At 40.4% G+C, this 20,986-nt stretch overlaps 1 protein-coding gene across 3 annotated transcripts; it reads right to left on the reverse strand.

Annotated features, from left to right (window-relative positions):
* Positions 1-812: 812 nt before the first annotated feature.
* Positions 813-19,965, reverse strand: sytl2b (synaptotagmin-like 2b). Of its 3 annotated transcripts, none has more exons than XM_071496901.1 (20): positions 19,822-19,965; positions 17,535-17,714; positions 15,703-15,866; positions 15,153-15,267; positions 13,721-13,769; positions 13,493-13,595; positions 12,906-13,344; positions 12,617-12,828; positions 9,651-12,200; positions 8,387-8,500; positions 8,246-8,296; positions 8,048-8,142; positions 7,837-7,953; positions 6,580-6,749; positions 5,158-5,260; positions 4,874-5,035; positions 4,540-4,624; positions 3,577-3,679; positions 3,282-3,487; positions 813-2,674 (listed from the first exon to the last, which is right to left on the reverse strand). In XM_071496901.1, the coding sequence occupies exons 2-20, from the start codon at positions 17,633-17,635 to the stop codon at positions 2,526-2,528; spliced, it is 5,088 nt and encodes a 1,695-aa protein (XP_071353002.1). In that variant the 5' UTR covers positions 17,636-17,714; positions 19,822-19,965; the 3' UTR covers positions 813-2,525. The 3 variants fall into 3 exon arrangements, with proteins under 3 accessions (XP_071353002.1, XP_071353003.1, XP_071353001.1); XM_071496902.1 differs by having other exon boundaries at positions 15,153-15,264; positions 19,749-19,965; XM_071496900.1 differs by having other exon boundaries at positions 19,749-19,965.
* Between the last annotated feature and the right edge of the window lie 1,021 nt (positions 19,966-20,986).

A 20,986-nucleotide genomic window follows, 5' to 3' on the forward strand; every position in this document is an offset into this window, starting at 1 on the left:
TCATGTACTGGTTTTGAGCTGTTAAGAGGAAGACCATTTGGAATGATCACAGACATACTGTACATCAGGTAAATAATACAGAGCTTTTTTTTCTTTGTGTGCGTGTGTGTCATTGAACATGACTGTGGATCTTTCCTGTGCAGACAGTGCTACAGTCACCTTGCCTGCCATCCTCAACCATCCTCTTCTTTCTCACGCAGGTTTATCATCTGTGAACTGCTTCAGCAGCACTGTGGAGGCTATAATCATCCGCAGTGTCATCTTAACTATTTGTTTTTCCATCTGAACACCAGCCATTCAGTAAAATCCCCAGAGGTATATATATATATATATATATATATATATCACCAACACCCTCTCCATCATCTGTAGATTATTCCCACTACAGTGTGTTAAAGAAAAATGTTCAGGAATATTGTCATACTGTAGAAAACAAGATAAACTTTTCCATTTCACAATAACAGAAAGTTGTCAGCACTTTTCTTAGCTTACAGTTTACAGGGTTGGTTCACCAAAATAAGTAATGTAATTACTTTTGCTGTATAAGTTATGAAAAATGTATTACATTTACTGAAATGCCCCACTCTGCAACTTTACTGGCTATATTTAGGCACAGTGGTGCTTTGAGCTAAAGGTTAAGATTCATTTCTATGAACCATCAATCCATCCAAATTATGTGGCATGATTGAAAAATTTTAACCTGGAGTAGCCACTTTCCAGTCAAAAACTAGGATGTTTTTTACACATCTCTGGGTTACAAACACTAATATCAGAATTTGCAGAATAATTAAAAAACAGACTTGTTAAAGATGTTCTGTATTTAATTCCTTTAATCCCACTTGTGGTTAATACATTTAAGTGCCATAGTTCATCATATGTCAAATGTGCTGTCAAGTTCAAACTACACTTATTACAATACTGTCAAAACATGTGTTAGTCAAAGAAATAAGACTTTCAGAAGATACAGATGCTTTAGTAAATAAAAGGCTGTATGAACGGTTTGAGGGGACAGGGGTCGGTTTCTTAAAGGTCCAGTGCAATAAAAATACATTACCAAGTATTTAGTATTACTTAACAAAGGACATGCCAGTGTAACCTCAGGGAGATCTACAGCTCACTAGACAAGAGCTATAATGGTGCTGGGATAAAAAAAAACAAAAAACAGACGTACTTGGGAAAAGAAATGCTAAATTCTGAAATGATAGACTGATTTAGTTTAAGTGTGCAGAAATGTTGTTTTTCTATTTCAAAATGACATCACCCTGAACATTTTAACTGTCATTATTGTGGACATTTGAGTGACATCCCTTGAGAAAATATAATAAATAAACATCAAAAATTTTTCAGTGCAGCAGCCCATTTTTTATTGTTACCACTGTTTGCTATCACATTTCTTACTGCTGATATTTGATAATATTAGCAAAGCAAGCTGCGATCACTCTATGTCTTGATAATTTGGCTTTTAAGGTATTCAGGTAGTGAGGAGGTGTGCTGCAAACTAGGAGCAACTTTAGAAAATGAAACAGTAGATACTTAAGACTCTGGAGAGCCAAGAGTGTGTATCCAGATTCTGTTGCAAAATAAGCCTTTACACAAGAGGGCAATATGTAATTTAAACACTATAATGGTTTAACTTCACCTTTTTCAAGGTTTTCAAACATAAATGCCACTAGACAAAGAGCAGGAATGTAGTATATAGGGCAATGTACGTCATGGCCGAAAACATGCTTTTGTGAGGTCACAGTGACCTTGACCTTTGACCACCAAAACCAAATCAGTTCATTCATGAGTCCAAGTGAATGTTTGTATCGAATTTGAAGATCTTCCCCTCAGGCGTTTCTGAGATATGTTCCCGAGAATGTGCTGGAAGGACGTACAGATGTGACACATAATGCCTCCGCCTCAACATGGAGGCATAAAGACGCTTAGTGTGGATATTAATTATAGTTATACTGTCCTATGAACAGATGCTCTGCCAGAATTACCTGGGCTTCTTGTATTTCTTTTTTTACCTTTGTTACAGATAGGTCAGTTTTTAAATGTTTTTTATTGATGTATGGTTTCTTGATGACATTTCCCTGTTTGCCTCTTTGCCATTTTTTGTCCAGTGATATTCTTGCTTGAACACCCTTTAAAAGGCCAAAACATATACTCGTAGGGGTCTTTAATTTCTATTTACCTTGTTTGTCACAGTTGTGTGTCTCTCTCCAAAGGAGTTCGTTTCTTGTGTAGTATTATTTCCCCTTTTCCTGAAACACCGGTGGAGTTCCAGCAAAGATCTGAAAGAGTTCACAATGCTGCCCCCATTTCAGAAATCACTCTGTCAGGCGGTGCCACAGGTTGTTGTAAAATTACAGCCAAAGGATTGATTCCCAGTTTTTCACTCGAGTATCTTCACTTTATTTTTCATAGGATTTATGAAATCTGAATTTCAATCAGATCTTTGAAGCTATTCATTTAATGTGCTTTTACCTTTCAAACATATGTTGCCTTTGCACTTGGCAGGTGTTTTACTTGCTACTTGCTTATTTGAAAGCATTTTTTGCAGAGTTCACCATACGCAACGGGAGTACGTCCTCCACCCATTCATTAGGGGAAGCAATCATGCGCTCCCACAGGGCCACCTCATAGGGAGTGGAGTCCATCCAATCCACCACTGCTCCATAACTTTTGCCTACAGAGAGAAATAAAAGCATTAAAAACATCTCTATTTACTTATAACCTGTGTTTTTTATTACTTGGCCATTAATACAGATCTTGGAAATTTACTACTTGTGGACCAATATGTTTAGCTTGAAACTCAGTTCATACATTATTGCCATTCATTTTCACTTTCATAGCTTTTATTCTGTTTTATAATATTTAGCATTTCATAATAGAAGTGAATGGGAAGAATGCTTAGATTTACTGATATATGAACTTGTTTCTCTTCTACATACATTGATCTAGAAATGTTAATCAAGCCTTGAACAGGTCACAGCCTAGCTAAGCTCAAGCTCAGGTTTCTGATTTATTCATACTCTTGTGCATACTCTATGAATTTAAATCAATTTTACCAACTGACACACAATATGCTGGATAAAAATCTCTGTATAGTAGTCAGTGAATGCAGATTATGTGAATGATTTGATGGGTCAGTCACTGATGCTGCACAAAGACAAGCCTTAGTATCACACCCCACTATGGCTGCCTGACAAATTTTCACGAGAAAATGCAATTTTCTATTTTACATATAAACCAATGTGATGTTCAAGAACTGGATGGACCTCTCCCACCAATACCTGTTCCAGCTCCAAGCCTCAGGCCCCCCAGCAAGTTGCTTGCTAGCCTGTCTCGGTCCCAGACAGTGAGCTCCACACATGCTTCTGTTAGATCTGCCTCTCTGATGCCGTCGTACACCATCGTGTGGTTAAACACTGGGTCCACTGTCCTCCGGAGCACGCGTGTCTTCTGCCGACTCTTCCTGCTTGTGTCTGGCAGCACAAAGCTTGCGATGACAAGGGAAAAAAGGAAACATGCTGACTCATACAGCAGAAAACATCAACTGGTTCTTATTTGTGTCAATTCTGAGCATACCACTTCACATATGGGTCAATGGTGGCCCTGATTAGAGGCAGGTTCTTGCATTCTTTCACCCAAATGTGAATTTCTCCAGTGTTGGGACCATCTTTAGCTACACCTATAAAGGAGTAAATGACACACAAAATGTTCATGAACCTGTGATTATGCTGCCCCAAAAATCAGTAACTATATTTTTGCTTGATCAAAACCAAGTTAAGATGTGAATCTGAACTTCTGACATTCATTTTATCATTTTATCTCTAAATAATTTATCTAAATCCAGAAAAATTAAGAAAACTATGTTTTTGGTTCCTTACTGCGATTGCAGTGAGTGTAGTTAAGTTGGTCTAGCTTTAAAACACGTGTGTGAGTTGTTAATTAATTATGTTTTATGATTTCAATATAAATATTAATTGTAGATGGACAAGCAGACACCCAGCAAAACAGATACATTTATTTCCTACAAAATATAAATATATATATATATATATATATATATATATATATATAATAATTGATATTAGTATATATGTAATAAGGTAATTATCACTGGATTACTTTGATACTGAAGAAAGCTAAAAAATTTGAAAATTCTCTGAGAAGTTCTGCAGTTCTAAAGAGCATCATTTCTGAGTGAGTCATTTCTAAGCTTGTTTTTGGAAATTATTATTTGCGAGGGACACCAGAGATAATAATATAGTTTTTAGAACATCTGAATGTACCTGTCCCTTTCACCTCATGCAGTATCTTTGTCTTGTGTCTCTTCTTCTGTGTCTCCCCCCGCATATCTCCCCCACCTCCCCTACAATTTAAACCTCCGGAATATAACCTCACTCTTTGTAGATGGAAACTGACATAATGCTACAAACAATAGCTCAAATTACAACATCCCATCCAAATCCATTTTTACCTGCCCAACCCAAAAAAAAAAAAGGTAGCTAAATTATTTTAAATTGTAGAGTAAGACTGTGCACAGACCTTCACTGTGGGTGATCTGTGGCAGGAAACGTATGGCTAGCCTCATCTCTCCTCGCCCATTTGATGGCACTGGAGTGGGTGTTGTCTGAAACGTTTTACAGAGGATACATTACATAAACAGTCCATCCAAAAATCCATCATGAAGCTCCAAGATTCCTTTGTACACAGGTTACACAATAACTACAGTGCATGTGATATAACCAGCTCAAATAGACTCCAGGGAAGTGAGCGGGCTGACCACATTCTTAGATAAACTGTGGATAAGGCAGCCTGTGTGTGTGTGTGTGTGTGTGTGTGTGTGTGTGTGTGTGTGTGTGTGTGTTTGAATTCTTACCCTTGCTTTCAGGGCTAAGTCGTTCATCTGGGTGTGGTCAAAGTCCCACTTGGAGAGGTCCACGTCTACCTCGCCCAGGAAACTGTTCCTGCCAAAGGTGTCATGATGCCAAACGGAGAGAATGAGCGTCTGAGTTCTGAGGTACTCCATGCGAACACGATACTGTGAGGACAGAGAAGAGGGAGCTGCTTTTGTTTGTGGCATGGCAGTGTGAGAAAGTAACTGTGTGTGTTTTGTACAGCTGGTTATATATACAGCTGTTGTGTGTATCTGTGGATACTTACTCTGAGGATCTCATTGAAAGTTGGATTTAGTGTCTTCTTTTTTACAGATGTTTTCCTCTTTCCCAGATTAGCTTTGTCAGGTACCAGGTAGCTTTTGACATAACTTAATAACAAAAAAACACAGTTAGAAGCCAAAATTTACTTTTGACTCACATGCCAACAACTGATAAACTAAAATAAATTACAAATTACACTAACTAAATTAGAGTGTCTATTTTGTAATTTAAAGGGCAATATTTATAGACAATATGTTATGACTAAGTCATACATCATTAGAGTATCTTCTGAAAATGTTATTTACAATTGTGCAGATGTATTTATTGATCTATCCCCTGCAAACGTTCAGTGTTATTTAGAAAATAAGGAATGGAAAGCTGCACACTCAAACTAACATTTTGGCACACTGCTCTCTTCACCTTCTTACACTCCTACAGTAACTTAAAGCCCTTGAAAACAAATTAGTTCTCTGTAACAATAAATAATAATTATTTATTAATACAATAATACAATTTTAATTTATTGAGACTTTGACCTTAAAAAACTCACATGCTTCATTGGTGCTGTGTAGGAGTGACCAAACAACTGATCAAGTATCATCAAATCTCAACTCAAATGTTTGTAAATCCCAAGTCTGGCCCACTTGTAGCCTTATTCTGGTTGGGCGATTTATAGCCATGTTCTGATTGGCCAGTTTGTAGCCCTGTTCTGATTGGATGATTTGTAATTGCATTCTAATTGGTCGATATGTCGATATTTGTAGTTCCGTTCTGATTGGTTAGTCGCTTTGCAGCTCTATTCCAATTGGAATATTATATGGAATATATATTATATTGGAATATTCCAGGTGAACATTTGTACCAAATTTGTTGAAATTCCCTCAAGGTGCTACTAAGATTATCATGTTCACCAGGCCAAAACCGAGTTTTGTGAGGTCACCCTGACCTTGACCTTTGACCACAATCTTATCAGTTCACGCTTCGGTCCAAGTGAATGCTTGTGCCAAATCTGAAGATCCTCACAGCGTTACTAAGTGTCTCATCGCAACAATGTGTCGGACTGACAAACAACCTGAAAACATAATGCCCCAACTGTTGCATAAACTGTGGCATAAAAATACATCAACTTTGCTGGTGAAATGATGAAAACTGTTGTAACTTCATGTCCATGTAAATCACCATTGCCAATACTGCATTTAGAAACTAATTGTGAAAATCTGTTTTCAGAGCCTTTAAAATAAAAAAGACTGCAATGGAGTTATGGGTGTGCGGCTTTGCCCTCCTGTGTTTGACGTCTTCTCACAGGCCAACACCTCTCTAGAATAGTTTTTTTGTTTTTTTCTTCAGGTCATCAGTTATCAGTGAATGAATGCTACATACAGTATGAAATCATTTATGTGAGATGGATTTAAGGTACAGTACTCACGGATCCGAGCGACCCCTCTTAGGGTCGACTGCAGCCAAGTCTCGGCACTCAGCCACAAAAATGTGAAACTCCCTGAGCCTCTGAACGTAGTTGATGGAAAACTGGATATTTCCCTGAACCTCCACATTCCCAAAGTCCCCGCTGTACATGGTCATTACACTTCCACTTAGCTAGAAAAACAAACACAAACAAGCAACCCATCATTTTACATTAGCAATGAAAACTGCAATTATAACAAAATTGTTTTTTTGGCCAATTTGTGATTTGTGTTTTCTAAAAATCTCATCTGTCTCTCAAAAATAGACGTCAAGGACAGCTTTTTTTTACCATTTCAAAGGGGATCTCCACTGATTTTACACATTATCAAAGTCTGTTTACAGGTTGTAGAGAGTACTACTGCATGCTGAATGTGGAAAAAGGTGTATAAAACCCTTTGTGGCACCAGGGAGAGCTGTGTAAAATTTGGTAAATGGCTGGTTGGGACTGAAGACTTCAGGTTTAAAGACGAAAAAAATCTGGGAGTCTGGATTGAGACATAATCTCTGCTTGAGACTGGTGTCTTGCGTCTACACTAACTGTATACACCTGTACCCCTGATTGAACTGTTGGTGCCCTGTATTTCACATAGAAAAGCTCCAGTAAGTGGACAGGTCCCGCACCTCAAAGGAGGCGCAAGTTTTCGAGTGCAGCGTCCTCTTTGACTCATTGTGGCGCTAACGGACTCATTACTGCCCCACGAGGTATGAGGAGAAAAAAAGAGAACGGCAACTTTAGTGCCTGTTTTTGACCCAATGGCCACAAGGGGCAACAATGAGCCTATTTCACACTTGAAAACACACTTGAACAACAACAAAGACAAGATTCATGCTTTATCTGCAGTGTTTTTTTCAAGCAATATTTTTGGTGTTGCGAGAGAAAAGACCTTAAGGATGAGGACAAACTGGCTGATTTTGCAGATGTTTTTTGTAAATGCATCTTGTTAACCTCCCAGCACACAGCCACTAACCACAGCTTTTCCATGGGGTTCTCCAGGAGTGACTGGTTAGTCCCTACAATGAGTCTAATGGTGATGGAAATATTGTTTAAACTCTTATAAACTGAGGGGGGCATTATGTGTCTTGTGGACTGAAACAGTGATATTACTCTTAACAATAAAATGAATTACAGGTTAATGTCAGTCACAATTTCGGCCAACAAGTGTGTGAACATGAAGCATGCTCATGTGTGAGCGAGGCCTGCTGCTGTGTGTGAACATACAGAAGACACAGACGCCATGCCAGAGGAGCTGGTGAGGTTAGTCATCGAGTTGCCTGTCATTAGTCTTCCTCTGTGGTAACTGTCCTCGCAGGTGGAGTCAGTGTCCCTGCCGGCATCCTGCAACACAGACAGCAGGCACAGAAAGCTCTGTGCACAAGGAGGCAGGGCAGGCTTTGACCTACTGGACTAAAAGATGTAGGGGTGGTTTTACCTCCTTCTGTAAGAACGAAGGAACTGATTTGCTCATCTTCTTCAGGTGGTCTGGATCCGAAAATAAGGATGAGGAGGGTGATGGGATGGACGAGACTAAAAAGAGGTTGATTGGAAAACAAAATTACTTAGAATATAGTCTTTACTAGACTGCCAGTAGCAAAAATATCCATAACGAAAAGGATGTGGCAATTTTTACCGTCACTCATGCGTCTGATGTCAGAAGTTGGGTCCTGTCTTCTTTCTTGGCCTGTGAGAAACAATCAAAGGAATCTCTGTCACCCAAAATTATCAGTGACTTTGGGAATATTTTTGACTTGGAAGTTGATGACATGCTCACGTGGTGATAAGGATGCTGTGATGTCCTCCATGCTTTTGGCCAGATTTTTAGGCCGAGCCTCTGCTCGCCTCAACGCTTTCCTTACAGGGTTTTGGCCGTCATCATCATTTTCACCTACAGCTCATAGCGGAGGAACAAAAGCTCTGATTTACTGAGTTTGTTTGTTAGACAGTTTGCCATGCTCAAATTAGATGATGCAGCCATTGACATGACAAAAAACAATGACACTGAACAGACAGTATGTTTAACAGATGACTGAAGATTATTTTTCATTGATCTGTCTACATTTGCTAACATAAAATGCTGCACGTTATAATGTAAATACTGAGTTTGAGGGATATGCAGGTATAGCCCTTGCTTTGAAACCATTAAAACAAATGGGAAATAAAGCTGTCATGTCACTGAAGTTGGAGTTCTGTAAAACATTTCTTTTTCTGTGAGGTGCCTGTAAAGTTAGAGATATGTATCACCAAGCCCACAAATTAAACATGGGCAGCTGACCATAGGTACACACTCTGTTTACATAGATTTGCTAATGCCAACTCAGATAATCCAATGCGGACATGATCTCAAGGATACTGTTGGATGCAACACAAAGTCATACTAAACTGTCCATGACTATGCAAACAGCAGGAGTGTGTCAACTTCAAAACGGGTTAAAAGCTGCTTTATTTTCAGTTCATTGAGAGAATTATGTAAATATGAAATTTTATAAAACTGAAAAGAAAACTGAAAAGAAACCAAACCAAAACGGTTGTTTTCCTTACAGGGTAACGGTAATGTTGACTGTATAGGAGATCAACATGTTCTTTAAAGCTTGACCTTAACTTGTTCTGTTCTCAATATTTACTCCTGGTTTGATTTTTAATCAAATTTATTATCACTCTTCACTGAAATGACTAAAAACAGCTGCTTGTGTTTTAATATTCAGTATCTTAATCTTTCGAGATAAATGAAACAGCTTCACTGATTAGAAACATGTTCATCTACTTCAAAAGATCTTTGCAAAAGATTAAATTTAAATGTTCCTGTTGTGTAAATGCCAACTTTAAACTTCCTGTTTCAGCCAACGACTGACTTCATTAGATAAAAATGGCGGTTTCAAGAACAGCTTGTATTCAAATATTAGTTGACATTAGTAATATGGTTAAGGTAGCAGGAACAGCATGTTGACACGTAAATTCTTTTTTTCTTTTACATAAAAACTGCTTCCGTTTTTTGTATTACACTGTAAAAGAAAGCAAAAACAGAGGTTGGTGCTCACGGTTTGAACTATTCCTCGAGATGGACCAGGTTTCTGACGTGCTGCTCACAGATGACTCCTGGCCAGTGTCCGAACTGCTGTAGTTTGCCCACGGGGGGCGCTGACTTGACTTGTTGACCTTCCTGCTGTAACGTTCCTCCGAGCTCACTGGGGTGCTGGCTCTAACTGGCCCGCTCAGGTCAAATTCATACCCGGACTTGCCTTCTGACCCCTCGTCCTTCACAGCGGGGGCGAGCGAGGTGTGGACGCTGGTCTTATCCGTCATGCCCAGGTAATGGCGGTAGTCTCTTGGAACAAACGCTCGTGCACGTGGGGCCAGAGTCTCAGTGTCTTCAGTGTTTTGCCTTTGCTTCCTGCTGTGGGAGTGGACAGGGCTCACATCCATTTTAAGCTCGCCTTGATCTTTTTCATCAGAAACAGTCAGCGAGAACATGCTCGTGGCACGACGCAAAGAATTTCCACGACTGCTTGAATTGCTAAAGCTGTCTTTTCTGCTCTTAGGAGAACGAGTCTCTTTTCCTGAGCTGCTTTGTGGTTTCGTGGATTTCTCCTCTCGACCAGAGTCTTTCGAGCTCCTTCTGGACTCACCTGTTGTATAATTGGACAGGTTGTTTTTGCCTTCGTGCATTGCTCTGGACCCTGACCCCATCTGTCTATCATGTGGCGACTTGGATCTGCTCTGTGGAGACGCAGATGATTTCACGGCAGCTGGTCTTGTTCTCTCAACAGTGGAGGACAAGCGGTAAATCTCTGGGTCAACACTCTTTAACTCCAGAGATGGAAGCTGGGCACTTATTGACTCTTTCCTTTTAGGGCTTTTGGGTTTGTCAAAGGAAAATGTTCCCTTGGTATCTGATGTGGCCTCGTCCCAGAACTCGCGGAGGGTGTTGAACTGTGTTCGGCTTGTACTGAGGCTCGGGGATGACTTATCTATTCTCTGATTCAAAGGAAGAACAGTAAAGTTATGATGATTTCTATCTGAGTTTTCCTCATCGCTGCCTGAATCATTTCCAATTGACCTTAGATCAAACTCTGACTTTGTAAATCTTTTGTTCAGTTTTGCCTGATTTGCACCACGAGCGACTTTACCTTCCCCAAGAGTTTTAGGTTTGCCGGTGTAAAACATGGGCTTGTTCCTATCCTGCTCCCAGAAAGATTTGAGCTGCTTGATCCTCTCTGCTGTACTTTCCTGATGTGGTAAACTTGGTCTATTTGATTGAGAATTATTAGTTCTATCTTTATTAGACACGTCATCTTTTCTTTTGGGAGACATGCTTGATTGGATACTTTGGTCTTCGCTGTTTCTCCTCTTTACGTCTTCACTTGAACCTCTGCGAAGTTGCGCTTTAGAGGAGGTTGAAACATCATTCCCACTTTGCTTGTAGTCCATATACGGGCTGTTTCTGGAGTAATAGAGCTTCTCAGAGTCCGGAGTGTCCCTTGCTTGGACACATGTATCCAGCTGAGACACAGGCACAGTTTTTGACAGCTCTTCCTGGAGAGGGCTTTCTCTTGTTTGGGAAATACTGTCAGGTCCTAAATTTGATTTGACTGAAGGGACGCTCTCTGACTCTGGACTCAGTCTGGACTGGATGGCCACCTTTGGCTGCGGACTGAGTCTGGTTACACATAAAATCTCAGGTTCTGAGCCTTTTCTGTCAGCCACTTGGGGGCTGGATAGCAACTTGAAATAATCTGAGTTGTTTGGTGGGTCATTATTGTTCTTGTGAGATAAAGTGTTCTTCACCAGACAGTCTACCTGTTGGTTATTACTTAAGTGAACATTGTCTGCAATATCTTTCTGTGGACTGATTACCAGCTGTTGCTCTCTTTCATCTCCATGATTTGAGGCATACTTATCATAAATCCCTCTCCCACTGCATATTCCAGATGGCATATCGGACACTGTGTGGGGTTTATTCATGTTCTCCTCATCTTTCTCTGCGGGGCGGTACATAAGTTTTTGTCCTTCGTCGCAGGGTGTGATTGATTTGCTGATAAGTATTTTAGGGCCCACGTTGCTTTTCTCCCAGAATGACTTCAGGTGAGAGATTTTGGGTGGTTGGCTTTCATCGTCATTATCTTTCACTTCCTGTAACCGAATTCTTTCTCTGGTATCCTTCTGCACCTCTTCTTGTGTTTCAGTCAGTTCCTTGTTGCCTGTTTTGTCTGTTGCTCTGACCTCTCTACCCTCATTAGTCTGTCTTTGGAAGTGGCTTCTCTTCATTTCAAGAGTGTCCTTCTTTTTATCACTGATAAAATCCTCAGCATCTTTTCTAACTGAATCTTCACTTCTTAACTTGCTGATTTCTACGTGTTTATCAGAGCTCTTTGTGGCCTCTGGCCCGTCTTCTGTATTCAGCCAATCATTGCTGTCTGTGCTGCGGCTGAACCAGTCCAGCACCTTCGCAATGGAGTCCTCCTCTTCACCAGTGGGACTGGTTGCCTGAGTGGTTAACTTGAACACGTGTTTCTGATTTGATTTCTTCTGTGTTTGTTGATCAGACTTATCAATAAAGTTGAGATCATAAGATACAGGAGGATCTGGATCTGAAAAGAAATGTATGAAAGGAGATCTTAATGGATATCAATGAAGAAATAAAAATAAAAAAACTCAAGGGTTCCCCCCTTGAGGGCCGGGGTCCCAAGAAAAATCAGGGGTCACTTGATAAAAACAAACAAAACAAACGCACTACACAGAATTATGCCAAACTTTCTTTTCATTTTTCCTCTAGTTTTTGATTTTCTCTTGTAAATTTCTGCACACTTTCTCCAATCAGACCTCAACAGTCTGAGAAGAAAATGTCACATCTTCAGGTTGAACTGCTCACAGCTCTTCTCACAAATAGCCTCATCTTAAGGGCCCACTTGACAGAAAAGTTTGGAACCACTGCTTTATTTGACACGAAATAAGTAGTTCAAACATAACTTTAACAAGAGTACTTGAAGTCTGTTCCTGGACTTACCCACGGTGCTTAGGGTCAAACTCAGCTCCTCCTGCCTCACTGCAGTTCCCATACTGCTGCTGTGTTCTCTGTCTGAGTCCTGAATGCTGCTGGTGTGCAGGATGACTGTATTCACCCCTGCGTGTTCTCTTCGGGTCTGGTCGTCTCTTTCATCGCTCCTCTGTGGGGTTTCTCTCTCAGTTGACACATCACCTCTGATGCATGTGGCTGGTCTGAAATTGCACAGGTAGTTTTAATTAGGTTTTATTGAAGATTTGGGGAAAAGACTCACAAGGAATTTTCCACTGACCTGTCTCTTGTTATGGTAGGTGGGTTCCTCTCTTTCTCCAGACTGGAATTAGAGGAAACCTGAGACACACCAGACAGTGGCTGCTGGGAGGTTTCATTTGCAGAACCAGAAGGCTGAGCAGGCTTAGATGCCTGGTTCGACACTGGCACTGCACTTTTCTGAGGCATTTCATCTTGGCTCTTCAGGCAGGACTGGGTAGAGCTCCCACTGGAGCCACGCTGGAGGCTTCGTCTTGGGGCAGGAACAATCCCCATCAACCCTACTTGAGCGTCTAACCCCAGGCCGTTGGTTTCTGACTGGCTGCTGCGACGTCTTGAGAGAAACGTCCTCTTCTTTGGCACTGGTTTGAACCCGACAGAGGAGCCCTCTGATGTGATGGAGCCCCCTGAAGTCTGACTGGCATCTCCTGCTGAGCGATTCTTCAGTGGAGATATGGGCTCTGAGGGAAACACAGAAGAAAGATAACATGGTCATTTTGCCATCACAGATCCATTTCTGCACTGCTATTACTTCACACATTTAGTTTTTGTAGTTATTCCCCATTTAGCTGCCTTACAAATGTGTGTGTTTTAAATTTGGATTCAAACCTGTCTCAGATGACTCATGGTCCCGACTGGTCGACGTGTCATTATTATTCTCAGGTGGCTCAACAACAATAAGGGATGCACGGTTGAAAGGGTTGTGCCTTGGCTTGTAGGAAGATGAATAAATTTTATGTTTTACATAACAATGGCTGCAATATACAAGTTTGCACCAAAGAAAGGAAAAAAAATTATCAAAAAAAGGCCAATCTGTTTTCTAACACAGATACCTACCGTTCTTGGAGAGCGGACTGCTGAATTTAGATTCTCTTTTTCAGTGTCACTAGAGATAAAAATTGAAATGTTTAGTCGGGAAAAGTCAATTCAAAAGAAATACAAACACTAGACATCATCAGAAGAGGTTACACAGGTGAATAACATTTTAACAAGATGTGTGTGCAGCTCAAAAGTATAGCCTACTTGTGTGCATGACTGGGGCTTGCTGGCTCGTAAATAACGCTGATATCAAGACGAAAATATTTACCTGAGCAAAGCGACCAAAATATCAAAGAACTTCAAAAGTATGAGCGAACACTCAGTAAGATCAATGCACAATAACTGGTATTTTGTGGCTGAATAAAGGAAATCAAATCTTTAATTAATTTATTGGATTTAAAATATATTTCATGCAGTAATAAAACACAGGAATTACACTGTTAAACAATTATCACACTGCAAATAGAGTTTAGGCAATTACATTCTTGGTTCTTTTGTGTGTTTAGGAAACTTGCAACCCTCTGCACAGAGAACAGAAGCTTGGCCAAGCCAAATATTGACTATACTGTTATATAAGGCTATTAAACGTGTCCTTGCCATGGCACAAAGTTACGTCACTACACATACATTTTGTGTTGTTTGGTAGGTTTTAGTCACAGAACGCATTCTCCACTGGAGGAAGCTGTGCACTATGACGAAGTAAAGAATTCTGCAATAATGAAGTTACTCTAAAAAAACAAAAAAAAAACAAAGTATAAATATATCATCAGAGGCGAAATAACGACTGTTATTACCCAAATCAGTACCACAGGACAGTAATATACTGAGGCTCTGGTAGAATTTCATTCCAGAAATAACATCAACACTGATAACAACAGTCACTTCTCATTCAGAGTAATTAGCTGAGGGCTCGATTGAGTTAAACACTTTGCTAAACTCTTGATCTGTTTCCCTTCACATGTCAGACCACATCCTGAACCGCAAAGAAGAGTAGCTGCTGCTGGGCTATGACACAGACATATTCCCAGTGAGCACCACCTATGTTTACACAGGCTGAGTCACAAGACACCACAAATACTGCACATGCAAATACACACTAACAGACTGAGAGAGAGAGAGAGAGAGAGAGAGGGAGAGAGGGAGAGAGGAGCTGCTAGGGGAGTTTTGTGAACTACGTCTTCACTCTGATAGATTTAAGAAAACACCCATACAGGACTTAAGTAAGTGTGATGAGTTATGTGTTCGTTCAAGTGAATTCAATGAAATGTTTACATGGAGATGTGACTCTCTGCTTCAAGTCCCCAAACCTTGTTAACAGGTTGACACATCATTTCTCAGACCACGCTGAACGAAGCCAGCACTGTGGCAAAGCTAAACAAGAATATGAAGACAATGAAGAGGTTTGAGACAGACCGATGGGTAAATCTATGAATAAGAAATCATTTTGTACTTTATCTCCTTTGGCTGTAGGGCGTCCAAACATCTAGAAGGCTTTGGTGGAGCGACGACTTCCGAACCTCGACTGCCGGGTGTTTTGGACCTTTCGATTCTGAGAGACCCATCTGCTGGAGAAAGAGGAAAGCTGAGCTGAGCTAATCTAGTTGGGTTTTTTTTTTCACCTGTTGTCCAGCAGTGGGTTTGTTTTTAGATTTCCACAGTTGGCAACAATCTGTCGCAACAGGATAAAATGTTCGCCTGGGGTGAAACCAATATTTATATCCAATATTTTCACAAACTGTGAAACTTTACTGCAGCCTTCTTCATTGCTGCGACATACGCAAAGTCCACAGTGCAGGCATGCACAATGGCTGGTATAGTCTCAGAGGGGGGTTGGATTCAAACTTTAGATTTGCCCTGGCCAACATTTTAACCTTCTGGGCAGAAAGCATCATGAAAATATCTCTAATAAAAATACCAGGTGAAAAAAACTGAACCATGAGAGCTGACTCATAAATGTGCTCTAAAGAAATCTCTTTGTCAACAGTGGAGAATAAACACACCTAGACCAGCAGCTTTCCTCTGTTTCATGGAGGCCAGGATGATTTCCGAGCCGTGGATTTTGTCCTCGTGCCTGCGAGACTTGGCCTCATAAAACCACTCTCCGGTCAGGTACTTCAGCTTGCTGTCTGACTGTGAGCTGCTGTTCAGTATTTTCTCCAGTTTCCTGTTGGGAAGACACAAAAGAGAGAAGTGAAGAGGTTTTTCTCTAGAGTCATTTATAGTTCTTTCATGCACTATGTTAATCCTACCTGAGTGCCATTTCATTTTGAATGGAAGTTATTTAAAAAAAAAAAAGTAGACATGATATTGTGCCTCTCCAGCATGGTGGCTGCAGAGACAGGAGAAGACACTCTATTGTCAATGAACAAACACAAGACAACATTTGCTCTGAGCTGCACTGAATGGAGAATCTGACACCATTTATATTCAGTTTGAGCAGCACTAATATGAGGTGAAATATAAAGCCAGTGTCAGACAAAGAAGAGACAAACCACCGCAGGGTGTTTTGAAGTTGTTCACACCACATGCACAAATGAGTTTCTGTTCAACTGGACACAGTTTTGTTTAAGATTTATGTTGGAGGAGGGACTGAAGAAGTAGGCTTAGAAGATTAGGTGTCATTCTGTTCTATGATTTTTGTTATTATCATCTCAATTCTCTCATTGATTTATTTTACTTTAAACTTAATTCTCTTCTCTTTTATTTTTCTTCTGCTTCATTACTTCTACTTTTCACTGCTTTATCATCAGCCTAATATAACATGTGCACATGATGCCTCAAAGGAAAAGAACTTTCCATCAAGTTAAAATTGAGTTAAAGAGAGAGAGAAAAAAAAAAAAAAAAGAAATTCCTGCTTCTTTAAATCACCACTCAAACGCATCTTAATACTGAACCACAACAGTCATGTGAAAAAAGGGTAGCACATTATTACAGGCTGTTGGCTTAATCCTTTTACACTAGACTGGTCAAGACACAGCGAGCATTCAGCCTCCCGCTGATAAAAAAGCCAGCCGGCCAATTCCATTAAACTCACAAAGAAAAGCGCATTGTTTCCTGACATTCTTGACTCTTGAAATTGAAATGAAGCACATCCTCTAAGACGGTGCATCTGTTTTTGTTGTTGTCAGTTTACATGCATTGTGACCGGGAATTAAGAAGTTTCTCCTTTTTTGGAAGAAGTCAAAACAGACGTCTTGGTCTGTTGTTTGCCCTGAACACACAATGTGAGCAATGTCTGAGCCCTCCCAAAGGGTCAACGCAGAGCTCGGGAACAGCTGATGGTAAGTTTAAACGGCAATATCAAACATTTATCTTTAACTCCAGGCTGGGAGGAGGCAGATCAGGATTTTCTGGCTGTTAAATTCAACTGTGCGGTCATCAAGCTCTTCACAGGTGAGGTGTTCCTCACCATCTTGCCTTTAAGGGTTTCTATTCCTGTCTGTCAGAGCAGCATGATCCCCTCCTCTGTGCCGACTTGAACTTGGCTGTAATCTAATTGCTCATCTCACATTGAGGCTTCTAAGCGATGGGGGCAACTTGTGTATCCGTCCAAGCTGTTATTGTGTTATTCTATTATGGCCAGACAAGATTCACCGTCAATGGCATGTGTACTGCCCCACAAAGGCCTCGTGTCACAGGACGGGCATGGGAGTTCTTATTAAATCATTAAAATGACATTAGATGAATAACATGACATTAGCTTAAATGCTGGCCCATATCATTTCAGCTCATGTAAAATAACTTGAGTAGAACAGAAACAATCACTCAAGGTTTTCAGAAACGGATTCTTCTGTTTGACCGAAGCCGCCCTGAAAGAAAAACATGTTTCTACCTGATTCTTTCATCCTCAGCCTTTTTCAGTTCAGCATCCCTCCTCAGCACCGTCATTATCACCCCCTGCTCCTCCTCCGTCAGGTGGCTCAGGTCGATCATGGTTCCTCCTCCTGCGTCTCTCAGCGGGCAGATGTGGAAACCTTCGGCAGCAGGGAACAACCACCAGCTGGGTCTGCCACTGTCAGACAAGACATGTGGAAACAAATTCACGGTTTCATCCTAAAAAAAAACATGTTGAAACATGTTTTTGCTCCCACGTCCCCATATTTTATAGCTATAGCCTTTTTTGAAAACTTTCCTGTCTGAAAATGTGCACAGTAAATTTTAACAGTCATAAACCGTTGTTTGGTGAGTGGTGTCTCAAAATAACTGACCAAAGCACGACATGCAATTCTTACATGACCACTGAACTGCAGCTTCTTTCATACAACATAGTTCTGATTGTGGATAATGAAGGCACCCATTAGCTCCACTCACACCCGAAACATCTGCAATACTTGAAGCAGAGCCAGCAATTCCACCAAATGAGCTGTGACCATCAAGTAACTGAGTAGATTTACTCAATTGCTCTACTTTAGATACTTAAATGGAATATTTTCAGGTTGCTGCATTCTTCTACTGCACTGAGGGAATTTAGTTTTATTCTTTAAACTTCTACGTTACACTGTGGTTACATGTAACAATGTAGATTAAGGTTATACATAAAAAATAAAATACAATCCATTATTATAAATCAAACACCTGTGACACCTTCTAAATAAATAGTCTAGTTGGGGCCTTTTATCACAGTCATATCCACCAAAGAGATATTTCCATTCAGAACTTCTTACACGGTTTCATTTAAAGAACTATATCTGAAAGAGGTAACATTATAAGACATTTTATATATATATATATAAAAACTTTTCTCACGACCCTTCATATTTATCTTGTGATAATTAGGAGGGGCCTGACCCTTAGGTTTGAAGTCACTGGCCTAAACTAATTAACTGTATATAATGTAGTTAAAACTAGCTCCACTTCGAGCAGCTACACCAGTAAAATGCTACCTTTATTAAAAATCTAATGTCATGAATAATAATGTATCAGCCACTGGGGACATTTTACTGCAGAACGTTTACTTTTGATACTTCAGGCACATGACCTATACCTGCATACACTTGCTTATATATGCAGACCTGTAGTTGTAATAGACAGTTTTTACAATGTTCCATAGCTACTTAAACCAATGTAACAGATCTGAATACTTCTCCAACCCATGAAGTATTGAAACGTGTCGTGTGTGTTCCTTTTGCATGTTTATTCAGGAAACTGGTTATTCACACTTATTATTCACACAACAGGTAAGAACTCTGGCTAAAAGACAGCTCTATAGCCACACTCAATGACTGTCTGAGACAACAATATCATTGCAGTTTTCTATAGAAAATGGGAAAAAAATCAGTCACGTTTATCTTTAACTTTGTTAATTGTGTTTTTTTTTTTTATTTTGTCAAATGGATTCGACTCAAATACAAATGTAGCGAGGTGGATAAAGTCTGTAACCACAACTGTACAAAAGTTTACAAGAAGAACAACTGATCGTAATGGATAGTGAAAAGGCAACCAGATGAACAGATAAACAAAGGAACCACAAGGCCTAACATCTGCCATCATGATGTTATCATATCTGCATTATTAACACAATATGAATATTTCATTTTTTAAACATCATGGTCACCATCAGTGCTGGTTTACGCGACACTCCTAGTTTGAGCGTTTTATTTCTATGTTTAAGATAAAATGTAGTGTAGTCATGCATGTTATTGTACAGCTACAGAGATAAAAGTGAATCAATTTAAGGACACAGGACTTTAGAGGAAGCACACATTGCAGTTTTTACCAGTGTCTAGAACTAACTATTTCAAATCTCTACCTTAAATCATGAGAATAGAAGATTTGTCTTTGCAGCCATTAGTTAAGTCAAAAGTTAAGGCTGGTAATTATTAAACCATGTAACTGAAGGTATTTTCTGGTTTCCTTTTCGTCCTACACTCCACAGTGTCTATGGTCCTGTTCATAATGTAAGCAGACTTTCAGAAAAGTGACACAAGTTCAACAGTTCCTTCCTTGGAGACCACTTTCCTTGTCTCAAGGTGTCGTTTACTTTCTGACTACGAGTGTTTCTTGAGTGGCCTACCTTACACCTACCTTACACCTACCTTACACCTACCTTACAGGTCGTATCAAACCGCTCCAGTAACTCCCATCTTTATAAAATGCGCCAGCCTAAAGACAGCGCTCACCTCCTCCACAGGTCTGCAGCTGCTGCTGGATGCGCTGGAGTGCCCGGACAGGACCGGAGGCGGACTCAGTGCGGATACAGTCTATGGGAGGACCTGGCCACAGCAGCTCTCACTGCTTTACTGTTTATCCATAGTTTGATGTGAGGCTGGTGGGGGGGGAATTGAAAGATAGGGCGTGTTGATCCGTCAGTGCTGTAATAGCAGGGCGCGTCCAGCAGGTGTCCTCTGTTCCCACATGTTGATATTGTCTGTTTGACAAAAGGGTGTGAGCCACAGTCTATGGTGTGAACATCCCCCTCTGGCAGACAAGGGCAGAATAAAACCCGGTTATTTCTAACAGTCGGGGGCAGATAATGAGAAAATGTTCCCCAGGCCACAGACAGGTAAAAGCCCCCCCCCACGTAGGACCCCCAGCCTGAAAGTTTGTGTCTCCTTATGGTTGTTTTGTATCTCTTCTCATCTTTTTGTGGTTATTTTGTACTTTAGGTAAGGTCTATGACTTCCAATGTAAAAATATGAATTTAGATTTTTATACAGAGGCTCTGGCCCTGGGGCCCCATGGCCCATCAGTCCCCTGGGCCTGTGTTCAGTAGACCCATTCAGTAATCCATCCATGCAAAGACCAATTAGAGGTTCACAATACGGCACTTTCCCCATCTCTTCTGCACTTTCCAGGGCTTTAAACTGGAATAGATGGGAAATATTCCCACTGCAACCCTGGTGTGATTGCATGATTTTTCTGGGCACCTCCATCGATTTAACAGCTGATCATCTCACCTGGTTTGTCGCTGATCCATAACTAAACATGACCTTGACCTCTACCTTGGAAATGGCATTTTAACCATTTCCTGACGTTATGTACACCACATGATTCACTGAGTGGTCAAGAAAATAATTGGCAGCTCTTTGGTTGCAAACGTGGTTGAAAGTATCCAGTATTTGACAGGAAAAACAATCTTGATTTATTATTCATGTATCATACTATGACCCCAGGTGGTAAAGTCCTGTAGGTGTGTCCTGTCCTGCTTTTTTCAGATATTTGGTTTAAAAGGTTCATATTCTTAAATTAATTTGTATTTAATCATTTAATTTGTACCATGTGAAAGACCAGGAAACATGTACTATTTCAGAACAAATGTTCAGTGTACAGGACCCATTAGGGAGA

Source organism: Trachinotus anak, unplaced genomic scaffold, assembly GCF_046630095.1.
Source record: "Trachinotus anak isolate AG129_WGS33_773 ecotype Australia unplaced genomic scaffold, CSIRO_AGI_Tana_v1 ptg000014l, whole genome shotgun sequence".
Lineage (NCBI taxonomy): Eukaryota > Metazoa > Chordata > Actinopteri > Carangiformes > Carangidae > Trachinotus > Trachinotus anak.

Excerpts from the sequence above, each read along its gene's own strand:
- sytl2b (XM_071496901.1), bottom strand. The coding sequence starts at position 17,635 with ATGATCGACCTGAGCCACCTGACGGAGGAGGAGCAGGGGGTGATAATG. Across the intron at positions 8,297-8,386 it reads CACAGCATCCTTATCACCAC|GCCAAGAAAGAAGACAGGAC; the intron begins GTGAGCATGTCA and ends TGTTTCTCACAG. Across the intron at positions 5,261-6,579 it reads AAGAGGGGTCGCTCGGATCC|TTATGTCAAAAGCTACCTGG; the intron begins GTGAGTACTGTA and ends TTTGTTATTAAG.